The following is a 14,516-nucleotide window of genomic DNA, read 5'->3' as shown; positions in this document are numbered from 1 at the left end:
CAAATGGGCACAGAATTAATTTGTGACCAATAATTACAAAGAAAGGTAATTAACACCTTCAAGGATTATAGCATAGGTGGCAGGAGGGTCGGTGGCAGCAACTCATGGACAAAGTCTTGCCATACAAATGGCATGGAAGAGAAGAAAGCAGATGGCAGCCTGACTGAAGTCGCCTTAATGTAAGCGTTAACTGAGATAAAGATGCCAGAGAGGAATTTGAACAGAGATCTACAAGCCAGTAAAGAGGTAGGGCCAAGAGGTACATCTTTGGGAGCTACTGGCATAAATGCTGGCTGGAAACCTTGGGAATGAATGAGATCATTCAGGAAGTATGCAGAAGGAGAAGACAGATGGAAGACCAGGTCCCATCAGTTCAAGTATCTCAAAGGTAACTATGTGCCTTTAGGAAGCCCTGTCTTTTCCTCTGGGAAAACCTGTGTGAGAAGCACAGAAATAGCAGACCATGAGGCCACAAGGAAGTGACTAACCTTAAGATGGGATGGCCTTGGGTTGGATGGTCAGAGAGGGCCCACAGATCACTAGTCTGGAATCTCAGGTATCTAGACTCCCAGCCACATGGACAATTCCCTGCGGATGGACGCTTACCCTGCCTTCTGGATCTATGATAAAAGGCAGTTTGCAGGGGGCAGAGAATTATTATAAAGGGAAAGGGGATATTGCCTCCAGGAAGGAAACAGTGTTCTATAAATAAACCCAACCTGACTGCACTTCTGAAAGGAAGAAAGGAAGGAAGGAAGGTAGGCTGTATGGCTTGATGGATGAATGGATGCATGGACCTACACATAGAGAAGATACTCATTACCCTGAATTTCCTATTCTTACCTGACTCAGTGACTACAATAGCTTGAGACTTAAGATACTTCCATCTCATGAATGTTGCCTACAACCCGTAACTGCCAGTCCTGGAATACGAGCAAATGTAGAACAAAATTATGGCTTCTTATTCAGTAACAACAACCAGGTAAGTCCAGGGGTTGGCAAATGATTTTCTGAGAGACAACATGATACTGGTTCAAAGTCTTTATTCCAACTGCTCAGCTCCATCCCTGTGAGTAGAAGCAGCCATGAACACTGAAGAACATTTGTGTTCCAATAAAACTTTATACAAACATGAGAAGCTAGTTAAGAAGAAGAATTTGGTGTCGGTGTGTATTTCATGTCCGTAAGTCACAGGGACAAATGCAAAGAGGTATGACTTAGAAGTGAAGGAAGAGAGAGCAAGGAGTAAAGTCCAGACCTGCTGTGGGTTCAGGAGATAAAATGAAACAGTGGCTCAGCTTATAAATGAAGTGCTCTGACATCATTTTAAACTTCATTTTTATTTTATGTGTATGGATGGGTTGCCTACTTGTATGTCTCTGCCCTACATGTGTGCAGTGACCACAGAGACCAGAAGAGAGGCTGAGATCATTTGGAACGAAAGTTATAGATGGTTGTGAGCTGCCAGGTGGGTGCTAGGAATCCAGCCAGTCTCTGGAAGAACAGCCAGTGCTCCTAACCACTGAGCCATCTCTTCATTATTTTATGTGTTGCTCTTTATTCATGCAGAGGTTGCTAATTTTGAGTACTTCTTCAGAGCTATCTGGTCTTAGAAATCATTTCCTGTCTACAGGTTTGATAGGAGGGAAGGAGACAGGAACTCAGCTCTTTGATCTTTCTCCCAACAATTTCACCCTTCTTTGAGGATGTCCAGAAGAGCTGATATACATAAAAGTCCCCTTCTGCCTCTGGTGGGACTTTGCCACTCAGGTAAAAACAATATTAGGTCTCCATTTTCTCTAGAAGGATGAGCTCCATGAACTATACTTATTTCTGTTAACACAGCTGTCAGCTGGTGATTCTTACAGTTGTGTCTTGCCTTGGACTGCAACACTGAGTGCTTTTAGGCCCACACACTGCCAAGGTTGTCACTTGGGCAGACTCACTAACAAAGAGGACAAAGCTCTTAGAGCTGATACTTTTCTTTGCCAGGAAGTCAGCTCAGTCTGATGTGCCCAAGCATGGCAGCTGTTGTGTGTTTCTCACATATATGGAAGGAAGCCAAGAAAGGACATAGGTGCCTTATTCTATCAATCTCTACTTTATTCCTTTGACAGGCTCCCAGGCTATTGTCCATCAAACCTCAGAGAAACTCTTGCTTCCATGCCTCACAGCACTAGGGTAACAGGGACATGTGTGACTATGTGCATATGGAACTCATGATTGCCTAGCAGCACTTTTATCCACTGAGCCATCTCTCCAGTCCCTATAGTAACTCCTTTTGAACTATGGCTTCCTATGAGACCAAGATTTAGACCAATGATCCAAAGGACCTTTGCTCAGTGACACCTTAGTTCCCTGAAGAAGGATAGGAGGACAATACACTCACATGTCTAAGGCAGTAGAGGGAGGAAAGAGAAGAGTCTGAGCCAGGAACAAAGAACCAACTGGGTTGCCTTTGCATCTACTTCAATCTAGCATGGCTAATGGTGTAAGGAGTGATACACCAAAGGCAATCACATTTCCTAAGTTCTCTAATGTTCAAAATCATCTTAAATATATAACCAGAAAGGTTTAAGTAGACTGGGTGTGACAGGAAGAGAAAATAAAACACCCCACAGACCTTTCTAGGTGATAAGGCACTTCACAGAAAGAAACAGAAAACTAGAGAAGTTTTTGACAAATCAAGGCCAAAAAGTGAAGCCTATTTTTAGATGACAAGAAATTTTATGAATCAACAGAAACAAATGTTCACACATCTCAAGAGCTTGGTAGGAGCTGAATGCTACATAAGACACGTTCTGTGACTCAAGAGGAACCCTGAGAGGCAGCACCAGTCTGATCTTCAACCAGGCAGAAAAAGGTAAAGGGCTTCGTTGGAGGCCCGAAGAAAGGGCATTTCTTGGGCCAAGCACTTTCCCCTCTTGCTCTTTGTTTAATCTTCTGGAGAGTTCCACAATGGACTTTGTTTTCTAACCCCCATTATGGAAGAAAAACTGAGTTTCAAATTCAAAGTTACTCAAGGCTGATAAGGGCAAAGCTCAGATTTCAATGTCCCACTCTGGAGGTCAAAGCCCCGGGTATGGCAGGTCTCCCTTTCAAGGATCCCTCCCAAATCTCTGACCAGTTATGCATCAATTCTCATAGGAGAACCAGGTCTCAGAAGTGGACCCTAGTGTGGGCAGCCTCACTGTTCAGATCTCTCAGTGTTGACTGGCAGGCACAGTGCCAGGGGCAGGGTGGAGTGTCCCCTGGAGATGTCAGGCTGTCCTTATCAGTTTTTAATGCCAACAACTATAAGTCCCTACATGCTAGGGGGAGGACTGTTCCTGTCTTTGGGTTAGCTTACTTCTTTCCCACATGGATAAAACCTGAGGTTAGAAAACACCACTTGAAAGTGACTCATTTCTAACTTTCCTGCCAAAAACAACACCCATTTACGTAACTCCCTCACACACCAGTCTTTTCCTCCTCCTCAGGGTGACTGTCCTATCAAACTGAGGCTGATATCCTCACAAGCTGGCCTTCTGTTTGTTGCCAGAGAATCAAATCACCCTGTCCACCTGCACCTCTCTTCGACGTGGGGGTCGCAGGCAGCCAAAGTGATGTATTCCTCCCAAACTGCTCCTTGCAGCGATAGGTTCAGACTGGGTGCGATGCCACAGCCAAGACCAGATGGGGCTGATTTCTTAACCCAACCTCCACAAGCATGGCAGCGGTGGGGGGAAGGCCTCGTGAATTAGGGAACTCTCTCTTCTCAGCTGAACTCACAGCCCCGTTTCTGGACTGAGTGCGTCTCACATTTTCCATCCCTAGCTGCGTACGTGCAGAAAGGAAAACTCTCTTTGGGTGTGTCTGTAACCCAGACCTTGGCAGAGAAATAGCCGTGGGCAGCCACTTGATGCATGAAAATCACTGTGCGTCTGCAACTGGAAGCAAGTACTTCAAGAGGAAACTCTCTCTCTGTCTCTCACTCTCTCTCTGTCTCTCTGTCTCTCTCTCTCTCTCTCTCAAAAATCATCCACTTAGTTTACTGTGGAGTGCTCTCTAGTCAGGTTAGCACATACCTCCCCCAAACATCTGCATTAGCTTTAAAATTTTAAAAGCCGCATAACAAGTTCACAGACAGCCTTTCTTCCTCCTTACCCCAGGTAAGGACAACCCCTGTCGTCTGCAGGGAAGAGGAAGCAAAGGGAACTTCCCCCGGGTGCTGGTGGGAACATCTTAGGAGGAAGGAACACAGAAGTTGGCACGGACTTGAAGGACGGATATACAGCACCGTGAGGCTTACTGAGCTGTGTGTGCCAGAAATTAATTCATAAGCAAATGCTTATTTTATAGTTTCCCACTTGCGAGAAAACATCAAGCAGAAAGGAAATATTTCTTCTGGGGGCTGGCACTGCATCGGGGACCAAGCAGTGGGCCGCGTTCTTCGAGATAAGTCTGATCTCTCCCTGCCTGACAAGTGCGTCTCCCATTCAGAGAGCCCAAGTGCAGTGGCACCATCTCCACGTTCCCGTAAAAAGAGCTGCTTTTGAAGGCCCCGGGCAGGAAAATTACCACCATTAGAGAAGCCTTGGAAGGAAAAGAAGATTCTGGAAGCCTTGTGGGCAGGGTTCTTCCAAGTCCATTTTGCCATACTAGGAAACAGTTTTAACTTGGCTTCTGTCAAAGAACAGGTCAATGACAAGGGTTTCAGGACAAAAGTACTGAGCAAGTGGTCCCTGTCATTATTTCTGCTTTCTGTCTGGCCAATTAAATTCAGGATTTCTGGAGAGCTAAGGTCCCTAGTGACCTGATCCTCAAGACAGGACTAGAGTTTCACACTCCATCCAAAGGGAAAGGATGTGTTTCAACACTTTCTACAAATGAGGGATTGCACTTCCAAAGAAAAACTACACTCAATTCCAGAGTCTAGAGTGCTGTCCTTTCCTGCACCGGCCAGTTCATGGCTTTGACTGACCCATGCTGGGGTGCACACTCAATTATAATTGAGCGAGAATGAACTGGTTCCCAGGGGTGGCCCTAACAATCCCTTTCTCTTTTCCTCTCCATGCTCTTCTCCCAATGGTGGGTTGAGGCTTTCTGCAGCTGGGCTGGTTTGTGGACAGAATGTGGCAGATGTGTCATCCTCAATTTTGAGCTCAGGCTCTAACAGGATGGGCATTAGGGTGGTGGTGGTAGAGGGCAGGGAAGAGAGCCATGGCTCAGGGGTTAAGAGTATGTACTCCTCTTCCAGAGGACCAGAGTTTAAAACCTAAGATACTTGGAGATACTTGCTGGTACCTCTCAAGCGTCTGTAACTATAGCCTTGGAGGATCTGATGACCTTTTCTGGACTTCTACTGTACCTATGGACAGGTACTACTCTTAAACACTCACAGACCCATGTACAGTCATACAATTACACATATAATTAAAAATAAAAATAAATCTGAGGGGTGGGAGGGAAAGGATGGACAATTTCTACTTCTATTGCTATGAGCACTTCTCTAAGAACCTGGCCACCATGATATAGGAAGCCCCATCCAAACACAGAACCAGTACGCTCCAGCTGAGAACCAAGTGCCATAGCCGTCCATAGTGGCCACGCCTATGACTCTATTCCAAACTCTCCTGGTGAATGCAGTCCCAGCCAACACCACAAGGAGTGAAAGAGCCACTGAGCTGAGCTTCAGTCCACAGAGGCACGTGACTGGAATCAAGTGACTACTGGGATCTGAAGGGGTTACTCGGTGATAGCGAAGATGGATGGCACAGGAGGCTTAACTGTGCAGCTCTGACTCATCACGTCTGTCAGCATCTTTTCATCTTACAGTAGGGACAGTTCGTGTGTGCATACCTCACAGGGAAACTGGGAGTCTTAAATGAGATACTGTGAATGAAAGGAAATCCTACAGAGTAAAGCACCAAGAAACCCAAACTGGATGCTAGTTAGCTGTAGCACTTTTTCCTTAGGCCCATAGTTTTCACTTCTCTTGATTTCTAATATTGTCATGTGTTAACCAAACTGACTTTTTTGGTGTTTAGTTGGATAAATTTCACACACATATAAAGTTGTGTGGCTCCCAGAAAAAGGGAGACACAGAACACTTCCAGCCCCAAATACTCCTGTCTTCCTACATTTGACCAAATTCTCCTGTCGCGCCTGACCCTGAGGGCTGATCTGTTTTCTATCACTCGCCTTGTCCTTCCAAAGAATCAGATAAATAAAACTTACAGTACGTCATTGTCTGTGCACTGACTTCTTTCACTCAGCCAAATACGTGTGAGATGGTGACTGACTTATCACCAGCTTAGCCCATTTTCATTGCTGACTTCCTGCTACATGGCTGTGTACTATGGCTGACTTGTCCAATAATTACTATTTTTCATAATTATTTTCACAACTTAAAGTTGACCTCAGAAACAGACTCCCTGGGGAAATAACGAAATAACTAATATTGTTTGAAACAAGTAAACAAAAGTCTTTATCTAAAGCTAGGAGGGATCCCGGAGTCTCTGTGTGTTTTTTTCTTGATGGACAGAGGTACAGGAACTGAAGGAGAGATGTTAGAACCTCACACAATAATGGATTTGAAAGTTCCTTTCATTTTGCCTCTCAATGTAAAGAAGGTACAAGAGCCTGAGAGGCACTGCCATGGTCTAAAACACAGCCTGGCTGCTTCCCTCCATCTTCCTTCCTACAGCCTGTCACTGGCAAAAACATCTCAGGAAATCCATGTGACCACAGAATACTGTCCTCTCATGAGAACGTGCACGTTACACCGAACAGGAAGTGGTAATGGGCAGTGAGTTCCAGTTAGGATGACCCTGTCTTTCACGGATCACAGCATTTATTTCAACAATCATTAATAGCTGCCACTTCAGTCTTAACCAAAGTCAGACTCGCCTCCCAGCTGGTCATTTTCTCCTTTGACCCAGCTTCTCTCCAGCAAGACCAAACTCTGAATCACCCTCCCTGGGGCTTTAGGGTTCCTGTCCTCAGCTGGCCCTAGACACAACCCTGGTTCCACATCATTTTCTCCAGAGAAAAGAGAAGCTTGGGGCAAAGGGGGAATCTCCCAAGTCAGCTCCATACTAGAAGAACAATTCCTGGAACCATAGGCCTGATATCAGGTTGCGGGTCAGACTGGGCCCCTAAAAGTCACAGAGAAGGGTGGAGCAGAGGAAGCCTAAGCAGGAGCCTGAAGGCTATGTCCTCATATACTGGCAAAAGCCTACAGGTCATCCATACCCAAACCCTTCACTCATCAGAGAGAGAAAGCGCTTCTGTCCCATGAACAGCTGACCACGTCTCACCGTAACATCTCATCTTTGGCCAAACCATGTGAGTCATGAGTGCGTGAAAACATGGAACTAATATTCATAATTCCTGAATAAGATAAAGAACTGGAAGGAAAAACAGCTTCTGTCTGCCTCGCCCTCACTGTCAGTGGTATGCTGTGAAGAGCAGGGCATCTTGCCAGAACCCCAGATTCCACCTCAGCTGGCAGCCTCAGCCCTGTGAGCCGCCCCATACTTCCTTATTACCTCACTAGTGGTGGCTCCGACTATCTACCCATTCCTAGGACAGGAAGCCTCCAGAGACAGCGGGGCCTTCTGCCCTCCCCTCTCCTACATCCAATTAGCCAGCTTGGACGCCAGTGCCCTTGAGTCCAGGCCTGGCCTCAGCAGATGGTATCAGTCTCACCCACCAGTAGCCTATCCCTCTTTGCTCTCACGTCAGGGACCCAACAAGACTTAGGCTTTCTCTTAACCTCCCCCTTTTCATTTTTCTTCTCTTAGTGAAATCCTCTCCCAAGCCTGTATTGTTGTTATCAGAGTCATCGGGAGGTAGAGTGCTTACAACCTCAGCTGCTTTTTAACCTTTAAGATTAAAAAAAGAAATTCATTGTGCATACTTAAGGTATATAATGTGATACTGTGATGTATGTATAGACAGTAAATAACTTATTACCGTGAAGCAAATCCACCTATCCACCCATAGTTTTACACACACATTTATTTTTGTTACTGTGGCAACAGCAGAAAAAAAAATCTCAGTTTTCATGTATCTCATACACACTGCAGTTTCATTACCTGTATCAATTTTTGAGCTGTGCATTAGGACGCTAGACTTGCTAATTCTACATATTTGTTACTTAGCAAAATTGTGACATCCGCCCACCCCCTCAGTGATGAGGATGAACCCAGGGTCTTGTGCATCTCAGTTAAATGCTCTACCAGTGAGCTCTATTCCTAGCATCTGTTTATACTCAAGCAGACTCTCATGGCCTTAAACTTGCTATCTAGGAGAGGTTGGCCTTGAACTCACCATCCTCCTGCATGAACTTCCCATGCACTGGGATTATAGCAAATTGATTTTTCTGTTGTTTTTGAGACAGAGTCTCTGACTATATGTAGTCCTGGCTATAGTAGTCCTGGAACTTGCTACATAGATCAGGCAGGCCTTGAACTCACAGAGACCAGCCTGCCTTTGTTTCCCAAGTGCTGGGATTAAAGGTATGTGCCACAGTGCCCAGCCAGCAAACTAATTTTGAAGTACTGACTGTCTCTTTCTGACCTGGCTTCCTTCAATTTATCTGTCTACTGATGACAGATTTAGAGCCTTAAATTACAGCCTCTCCTTACAGGGCTACATTGTTTCTCATATAAATTCCAACTCTCATCCAGGCCCTCTATCCTCTCCTTCACAGTCTTGACGACCTAATCCCTGTTCATATCCCTCTGGGCATTGTCACCCACAATGTTGCAGGTCCCACATTTGCCTTCCAATCCCATGCCCGTCCTTCAAAGCACAGGTCACCAGAAAACTTTTCAAAAACTCCTTAATTCCCATACTGATCTATCTATCTATGAATCTCTCTACATATCTCTCTATGTATCTCTCTGTCATCTAGAGATAGATATCTTCTTATATATTTCTGTCAACAATTGGCTTTCATAGCATAACTCTTTATTTTTATTTTTTTTTTAAACTGGGAAGCCATAAGCGCTGTTCTTGACACGTAGCTTTCTGTATGGATGTACATATCTCCTGCATCCTTGCTAGACATTCCATGTTTTTGAGAAAGACATCAGAAATTCTTAGATTTCTTAAATTAGTAAATATTTTTATAAAAACACGGTGAGGTGGCTTGGTATGTAGCTAACTGGTAGAGAACACTTGCCTAGACAAGTAGGTATTTAGATCAACTGATCTGGTCACAGGAGATCCAAGACCAGGAACATTTTAGCACTTCTACTGTCCCACCGCAGGGGCCTGACACTGTGAATACGGCACTTGAGGAAAGTATATCCAAGTAAGGAGAAAAGAGCCATGAATCCAGCCATTCTCAGACCTAGATAAAACTAAACGGCAGCCTCAGCATGTCATGACTCGTGCGCACGTGACAATACAGACAAGCAGTAGACTTTGCCACTGGCATGAGTGAGCAGCTCACTGTCACAAACCTCTGTGCGTAATAAGGAACTTCAAAGTGTGTGCTGAGCCAAGTAGGGACTGGAGAGTAGGAAGAAGGTCCCCTGCAGTGGGTTATGCAAGAAACAGGGTACCAGGTTGGAAGAGTGAGCAGAGGCTAAAGTCTAACCTGTGCTGTGTTTGCTAAACCGGGTGTCCTGGCCAAGATCACACCTATCCTCAGGGAGAAACACACTTTTCTGATGTAAGGAGAGCTGAGACTCCAATAGTACAAGTTGTGAATTGATCTGAATGAAGTTTGAATCAAAATGCATGTGTGTACATATTTAAAGGTGTATACATCCATGGAAGCCTCATTCAGTAAGCCCAAATGAAAGAAAAACTCGGACAGAACATGATTTTAAAAGCAGTTAAAGGGCTCAAAACCAGAAAATAGAGGCTGAACGATCATTAGAAGTTTGAGGCCAACTGGTCTACCACACGGAGAGACACATCTTATAAACACACAGTTTTTAAAATGAAAGGAATAATTTTAAATGGTATTTCTAGGCCAGAATGGTATAATAACTAGAACTATAATCTATGTACTGGGGAAGCCGAGGCAAAAACAAAACAAAACCAAAAAACAAACAAAAAAACCTGTCTGAAGCCAGGAGGTTAGGGTCAGCCTGGACAACACAGCAAGATCCTATCTCAAAGAGAAAAAAAAGAAAGAGAAAGCCACACATACGTAAAAACTGTAATATATACATATATTAAGGTTCTTTTTCATGAACTCGAAAGAGACTGGAAAGAGAAAAATGTTTACAAATTTTACAGACAACTCAGGTCCAGAACTCACAAATGATGGCTTCCTCAGGCCTGTAACTTCAGTACAAGGGGTTCTGCTGCCCCCTTCTGGCCTCTGTGGGCACCTGCATGCATGTTATGCACATAATCTCATGCAGGCACACAAACATATACATAAAGTGATCCCTTTTCTTGTTTGTTTTTACAAGGGCATTTGCCAAAACTAACATTATTTGTAATGATATAGTAGTATTTAAATATTCTTTAAAATACATATTGCGCTAAGCTAACAAAAAAGTCATTTTTCATCTTTGACTAGCCTGGCCTGAATCTCTTTACCCTATTAGTCATTTGCTTTCAATGAAATTTCAGTTTAAAAGTTGTTTATAGTTAACAGCGGTTATCTACAGGTACATGCACGTTTTAGATCTTCTAAAGAGCACAGAATCTTAATGCTCTTCTGAGTATGTAAAGATGAGAGCATCTATGTTCCTGAATAAAGAATATAAACAGACTTTAACCATCCATTTGACACATATTACAGCAAAGCTATTCCATTTTCCCCCCCAAACACAGCTTATACGTTGGAACTACATTTGAAAAGACAACATAGTCACAGCATGAGAAAAATGAATGCTCCCTGAGATCATGCCTCAGACTGGGGACCTGGCCCTCAGAGCGAGGGTGCGGCACCAGCTGCCACACAGTCTTCCTACCTGGATGGTGGTGTTGCCTCCTTCCAGAAGTGCAATGGCCAGGAGAATGCTTTCATGGAACACTCGGTCGCTGGATGCATTCATTATGAGGTCAATGACCAGATTGGAGGCTCCCTCCTTGTCAAGGTGACACTGAACCTCAGCCAGGCTCATCTCACCCCTGCTTGTGGAGCTGGATCCAGGACCTCCCCCTGGAGAGGCAGAACATTACTCTAATGAAGCACATTGAAAAACTCACCATTTTTTGCATATCCACTAAGTGTCAACCTTTAATGTTCTAAATCGTTGCGTTATTCCCTTTAACTTTCTCAACAAGCTCATAGCAAAAAGCTGATTATTAACCGAGAGGTGAAGGGGCTTGTCTAAGGATACCTAAACTTGCAAGTGGCAAAGATGGTATGAATTCAGGCAGACAAGATGATGGAAAAATGATAAACTATCATAAAAAAGCTGATTATTAACCAAGAGGTGAAGGGGCTTGTCTAAAGATACCTAAACTTGCAAGTGGCAAAGATGGTATAAATTCAGGCAGACAAGATGATGGAAAAATGAAAAACTATCATCAGGTGACCCAGAGCCATTCAGCCAATATGGTCTCTTAAAATACAATGGCTTGGGACATGTTACTAATAATTGGTTTAAGAGTCAAATCAAAAGGAAGCATCTCTTAGACCCTTCCTAGAAATGAGTCATCTACAATAACCACCACCAGCCCTCTTTCTAACAAACTCATTCTTTCATATCATTCATCCACTCAACAAGTATTAAGACAGTGCTTGGTGTGAAGATAAGAGCTGGAGATGGAGGGAAGGGATAAACAAAGCAAATGAAGTCTCATCTTCACAGCTCTTCAGACAAGATGAACACAGCTAAGAGGAAAGGGTCTACGTTGCTCAGTGGGATCGTTTTTGATCATTTGGGGGAAGTTTCTATTTAAGAGCATGACTCCAATTATTATTAGCAATAACTGAAACAATAAAACATAGACAAATACACTGACTAATTTCAGAATGCAAAATACTGTCTTACGCCTTCCCTAGAGAGCTCACATGACTGCTGCTCTCACAGCAGCCATGATACCTGCGTAACATCTGCCACAGCTGTAAGGCGACCCTTAGTGATGTATTTCCCAATCATGATACCTCCCGACTTCCTCATGTACCTGCCAAAAACCCACCTCAGAAAACAAAGGGAAACAGCTTTCAGTTGGTTCATGAGGAATGTTTCTGTGAGAATCATGGGCTATTTGGGGTTTGAAAAGCTTAGTTTCATCTCTGGGATGTGCAAAGATCTACATCATCACTGAAGCCTGCAAAGCTCTATGAATCAGATAGACAAACTCCAAGTTTTCATCGCAGGAAAGCCTAAACTCTCCTCAGAAACTGCTAAGATAAATGCATTGAATACTAGGATTACAGGAAAAAAATTTCAATGTATTTTATTTCATGTGTATGAGGGTTTTGCCTGTAAGTACCTAAGTGTACCATGAGTGCCCTTTGCCCTCATGTTTGAAGGTTTGAAGAGGGTGTTGTGTTCCCCTGAAACTGAAGTCACAGACAACTATGAGACACTGTGAGTATTGGGAAGCAAATCTGGGTCCTCCACAAGGGCAATAAGTGCTTTTAATTGCAGAGCCATCTCTTTAACCCAAACATGATTTTCATGTTCTGCAAGGAACTTTCTAAGGATCTAAACCTGCCCCACAGGTGAAACTCCAGGGTTGTAGCTCAGCAACTCACTTTTGTGTTGTGAGCACTGGACTACTGGTTCCCCTGAAAACCCAAACAAGGTAAGATCTGCCACGAACTGTTACCTGTTACCAGGTCTAAATTAACGTGTACCACCTTTAAAAACTTGTTTTCAGGGTTTTTGCTTTTTATTTTTTGTCATCTCACATGAAAGCTTGTGAGTACATGCAATCTAGGTATCACAATATATATAAGCTTTCATTCCTCTGTAAACTGTTATAAAAATAGTAATTGTCATGTAAGTAGGTAACATGAAGAATGTTTGGAAAACCCCTCATGGCATTCAGTAGACACATAGTATGTTTTAGCTTTTACCATTTTGGCTACCATCATCCTTATCAGATTACAAGCAAGCACAAGTCCTAATGAGCATAGGACAACAGACAGCAAAATCTAGCTTTCCACATCATCTGAGTATCACCAAGAGGGTCACTGCATGGGAAAGATATATGCAAAACATATATACGTGAAAATGCTATCTTATAGGGAAACACGTTCATGCAGCAAAGTGATGGTTGGCCAAAGAAAAAAGAAGTTATAAAAAAAGAAACAAACAAACAAATAACAAATAATTTTAAAAATCCAATACAAATACACCTAAGTTTCAACTTGTCAAGTAAAAGCAGACAGCTACGTGTGACATGCTCAGTTCACACATGACGCTCCTTAGCACAGCATAAAGCCTACCTCCTCCCCCAGGCTTGCTGGGTCCTCCTGGTGATAGTGGGCCATTGCCAAAGCTGGTAAGGCTCTCTCTTCTTCCTGAAGGTCTGATGTTTCCATAGTAACGGTTGACCAAAATTTGCCTGAGTGCCTCACCCTTAATTCAAACAGGATAATGAAATCAGATTTCAAATTTAAAGCACAATTGAGCAACTACTATTTAACTTGGAAAAAAAAAAACCACAGACACACAAGGGTACTCAGGTACATTTGACCCAGTTTCACACAGTGAAAAGAAAATAAAAGATTAATAAAAGTCATTTTAAAAACTTTGAAGTCAATGTCAAATATTTTCTCAGAGAACAGAACATGTTTTATTTTTATTTTGAAAAGCTGTTGGCAATCTAGACTATTAATTCTGAAGTACCCTCTCACACAATGAAAAAGACAAAACAGTAATTCTAAAGGGCAACTAACAGCAACAAAAACAAATGAAAAGCCCTTTGGGTTAAGCTGATAAAATTTGGGCAAACTGCAAATTTTACAGATCAGCTTCCACAAAGCAGTGTAAAAATATTACTCAGGGCACAGGGTCTATATCCGAAGACCTGAAGAAGGGAAAAAGTGTTTTGAGGCAGTGTCTAGTGTAGGGCTGGCCTTAAAGTTACTATGGAGCCAAGGATCATCTTGAATTCTGGGTCCTTCTTTCTACTTCCCAAGTGCTGGAATTAAAAATGTGTAGCACTAGGCCTGGCCTAGTATTACCGTAAGAGTTAATGCTGGTATCATAGTTGACAGCAAGCCTATTTTTTTACAAAGATAGCTGATGGGGCCAAATGGTGAAGACAAAACAATGCTACAGGAAATAGGCAGCAGTTGCTGTGGGTTGTGACCCCTCTGGGAGCTGAATGATACTTTCACAGGGGTCACCTAAGACCACTACGATTCATAACAGTAGCAAAATTATAGTTATGAAGTAGCAATAAAAATAATTTTATGGTTGAGAGCTACCAAAATATGAGGAGCTGTATTAAAGGGCTGAAACATTAGGAAAGTTGAGAACCACTAGGAAAAGAGGGATATTTCAAATGCTGATCAAAAGTAAGCATTATGGATGAAACAACATCATAATTTGCTTTAAAAACACCACAAGTCTGAAAAGGAGAAATAGGAAAAA

General features: G+C 43.1%; 1 protein-coding gene across 1 annotated transcript in view; it reads right to left on the bottom strand.

Annotated features, from left to right (window-relative positions):
* Itpr1 (inositol 1,4,5-trisphosphate receptor type 1) overlaps positions 1-14,516 on the bottom strand; it is a 324,501-nt gene that overhangs the window by 94,981 nt on the left and 215,004 nt on the right. The window contains exons 43-44 of the mRNA XM_060383882.1: positions 13,364-13,496; positions 10,929-11,119 (exon numbers count right to left, since the gene is read on the bottom strand). Coding sequence (XP_060239865.1) covers positions 10,929-11,119; positions 13,364-13,496 — 324 coding nt within the window. The remainder of the gene's footprint in view (positions 1-10,928; positions 11,120-13,363; positions 13,497-14,516) is intronic.

This window comes from Meriones unguiculatus, chromosome 5 (assembly GCF_030254825.1).
Source record: "Meriones unguiculatus strain TT.TT164.6M chromosome 5, Bangor_MerUng_6.1, whole genome shotgun sequence".
Lineage (NCBI taxonomy): Eukaryota > Metazoa > Chordata > Mammalia > Rodentia > Muridae > Meriones > Meriones unguiculatus.
The sequence above is the reverse complement of the archived record's forward strand: the minus strand, read 5'-3'. Positions and strand labels throughout refer to the sequence as shown.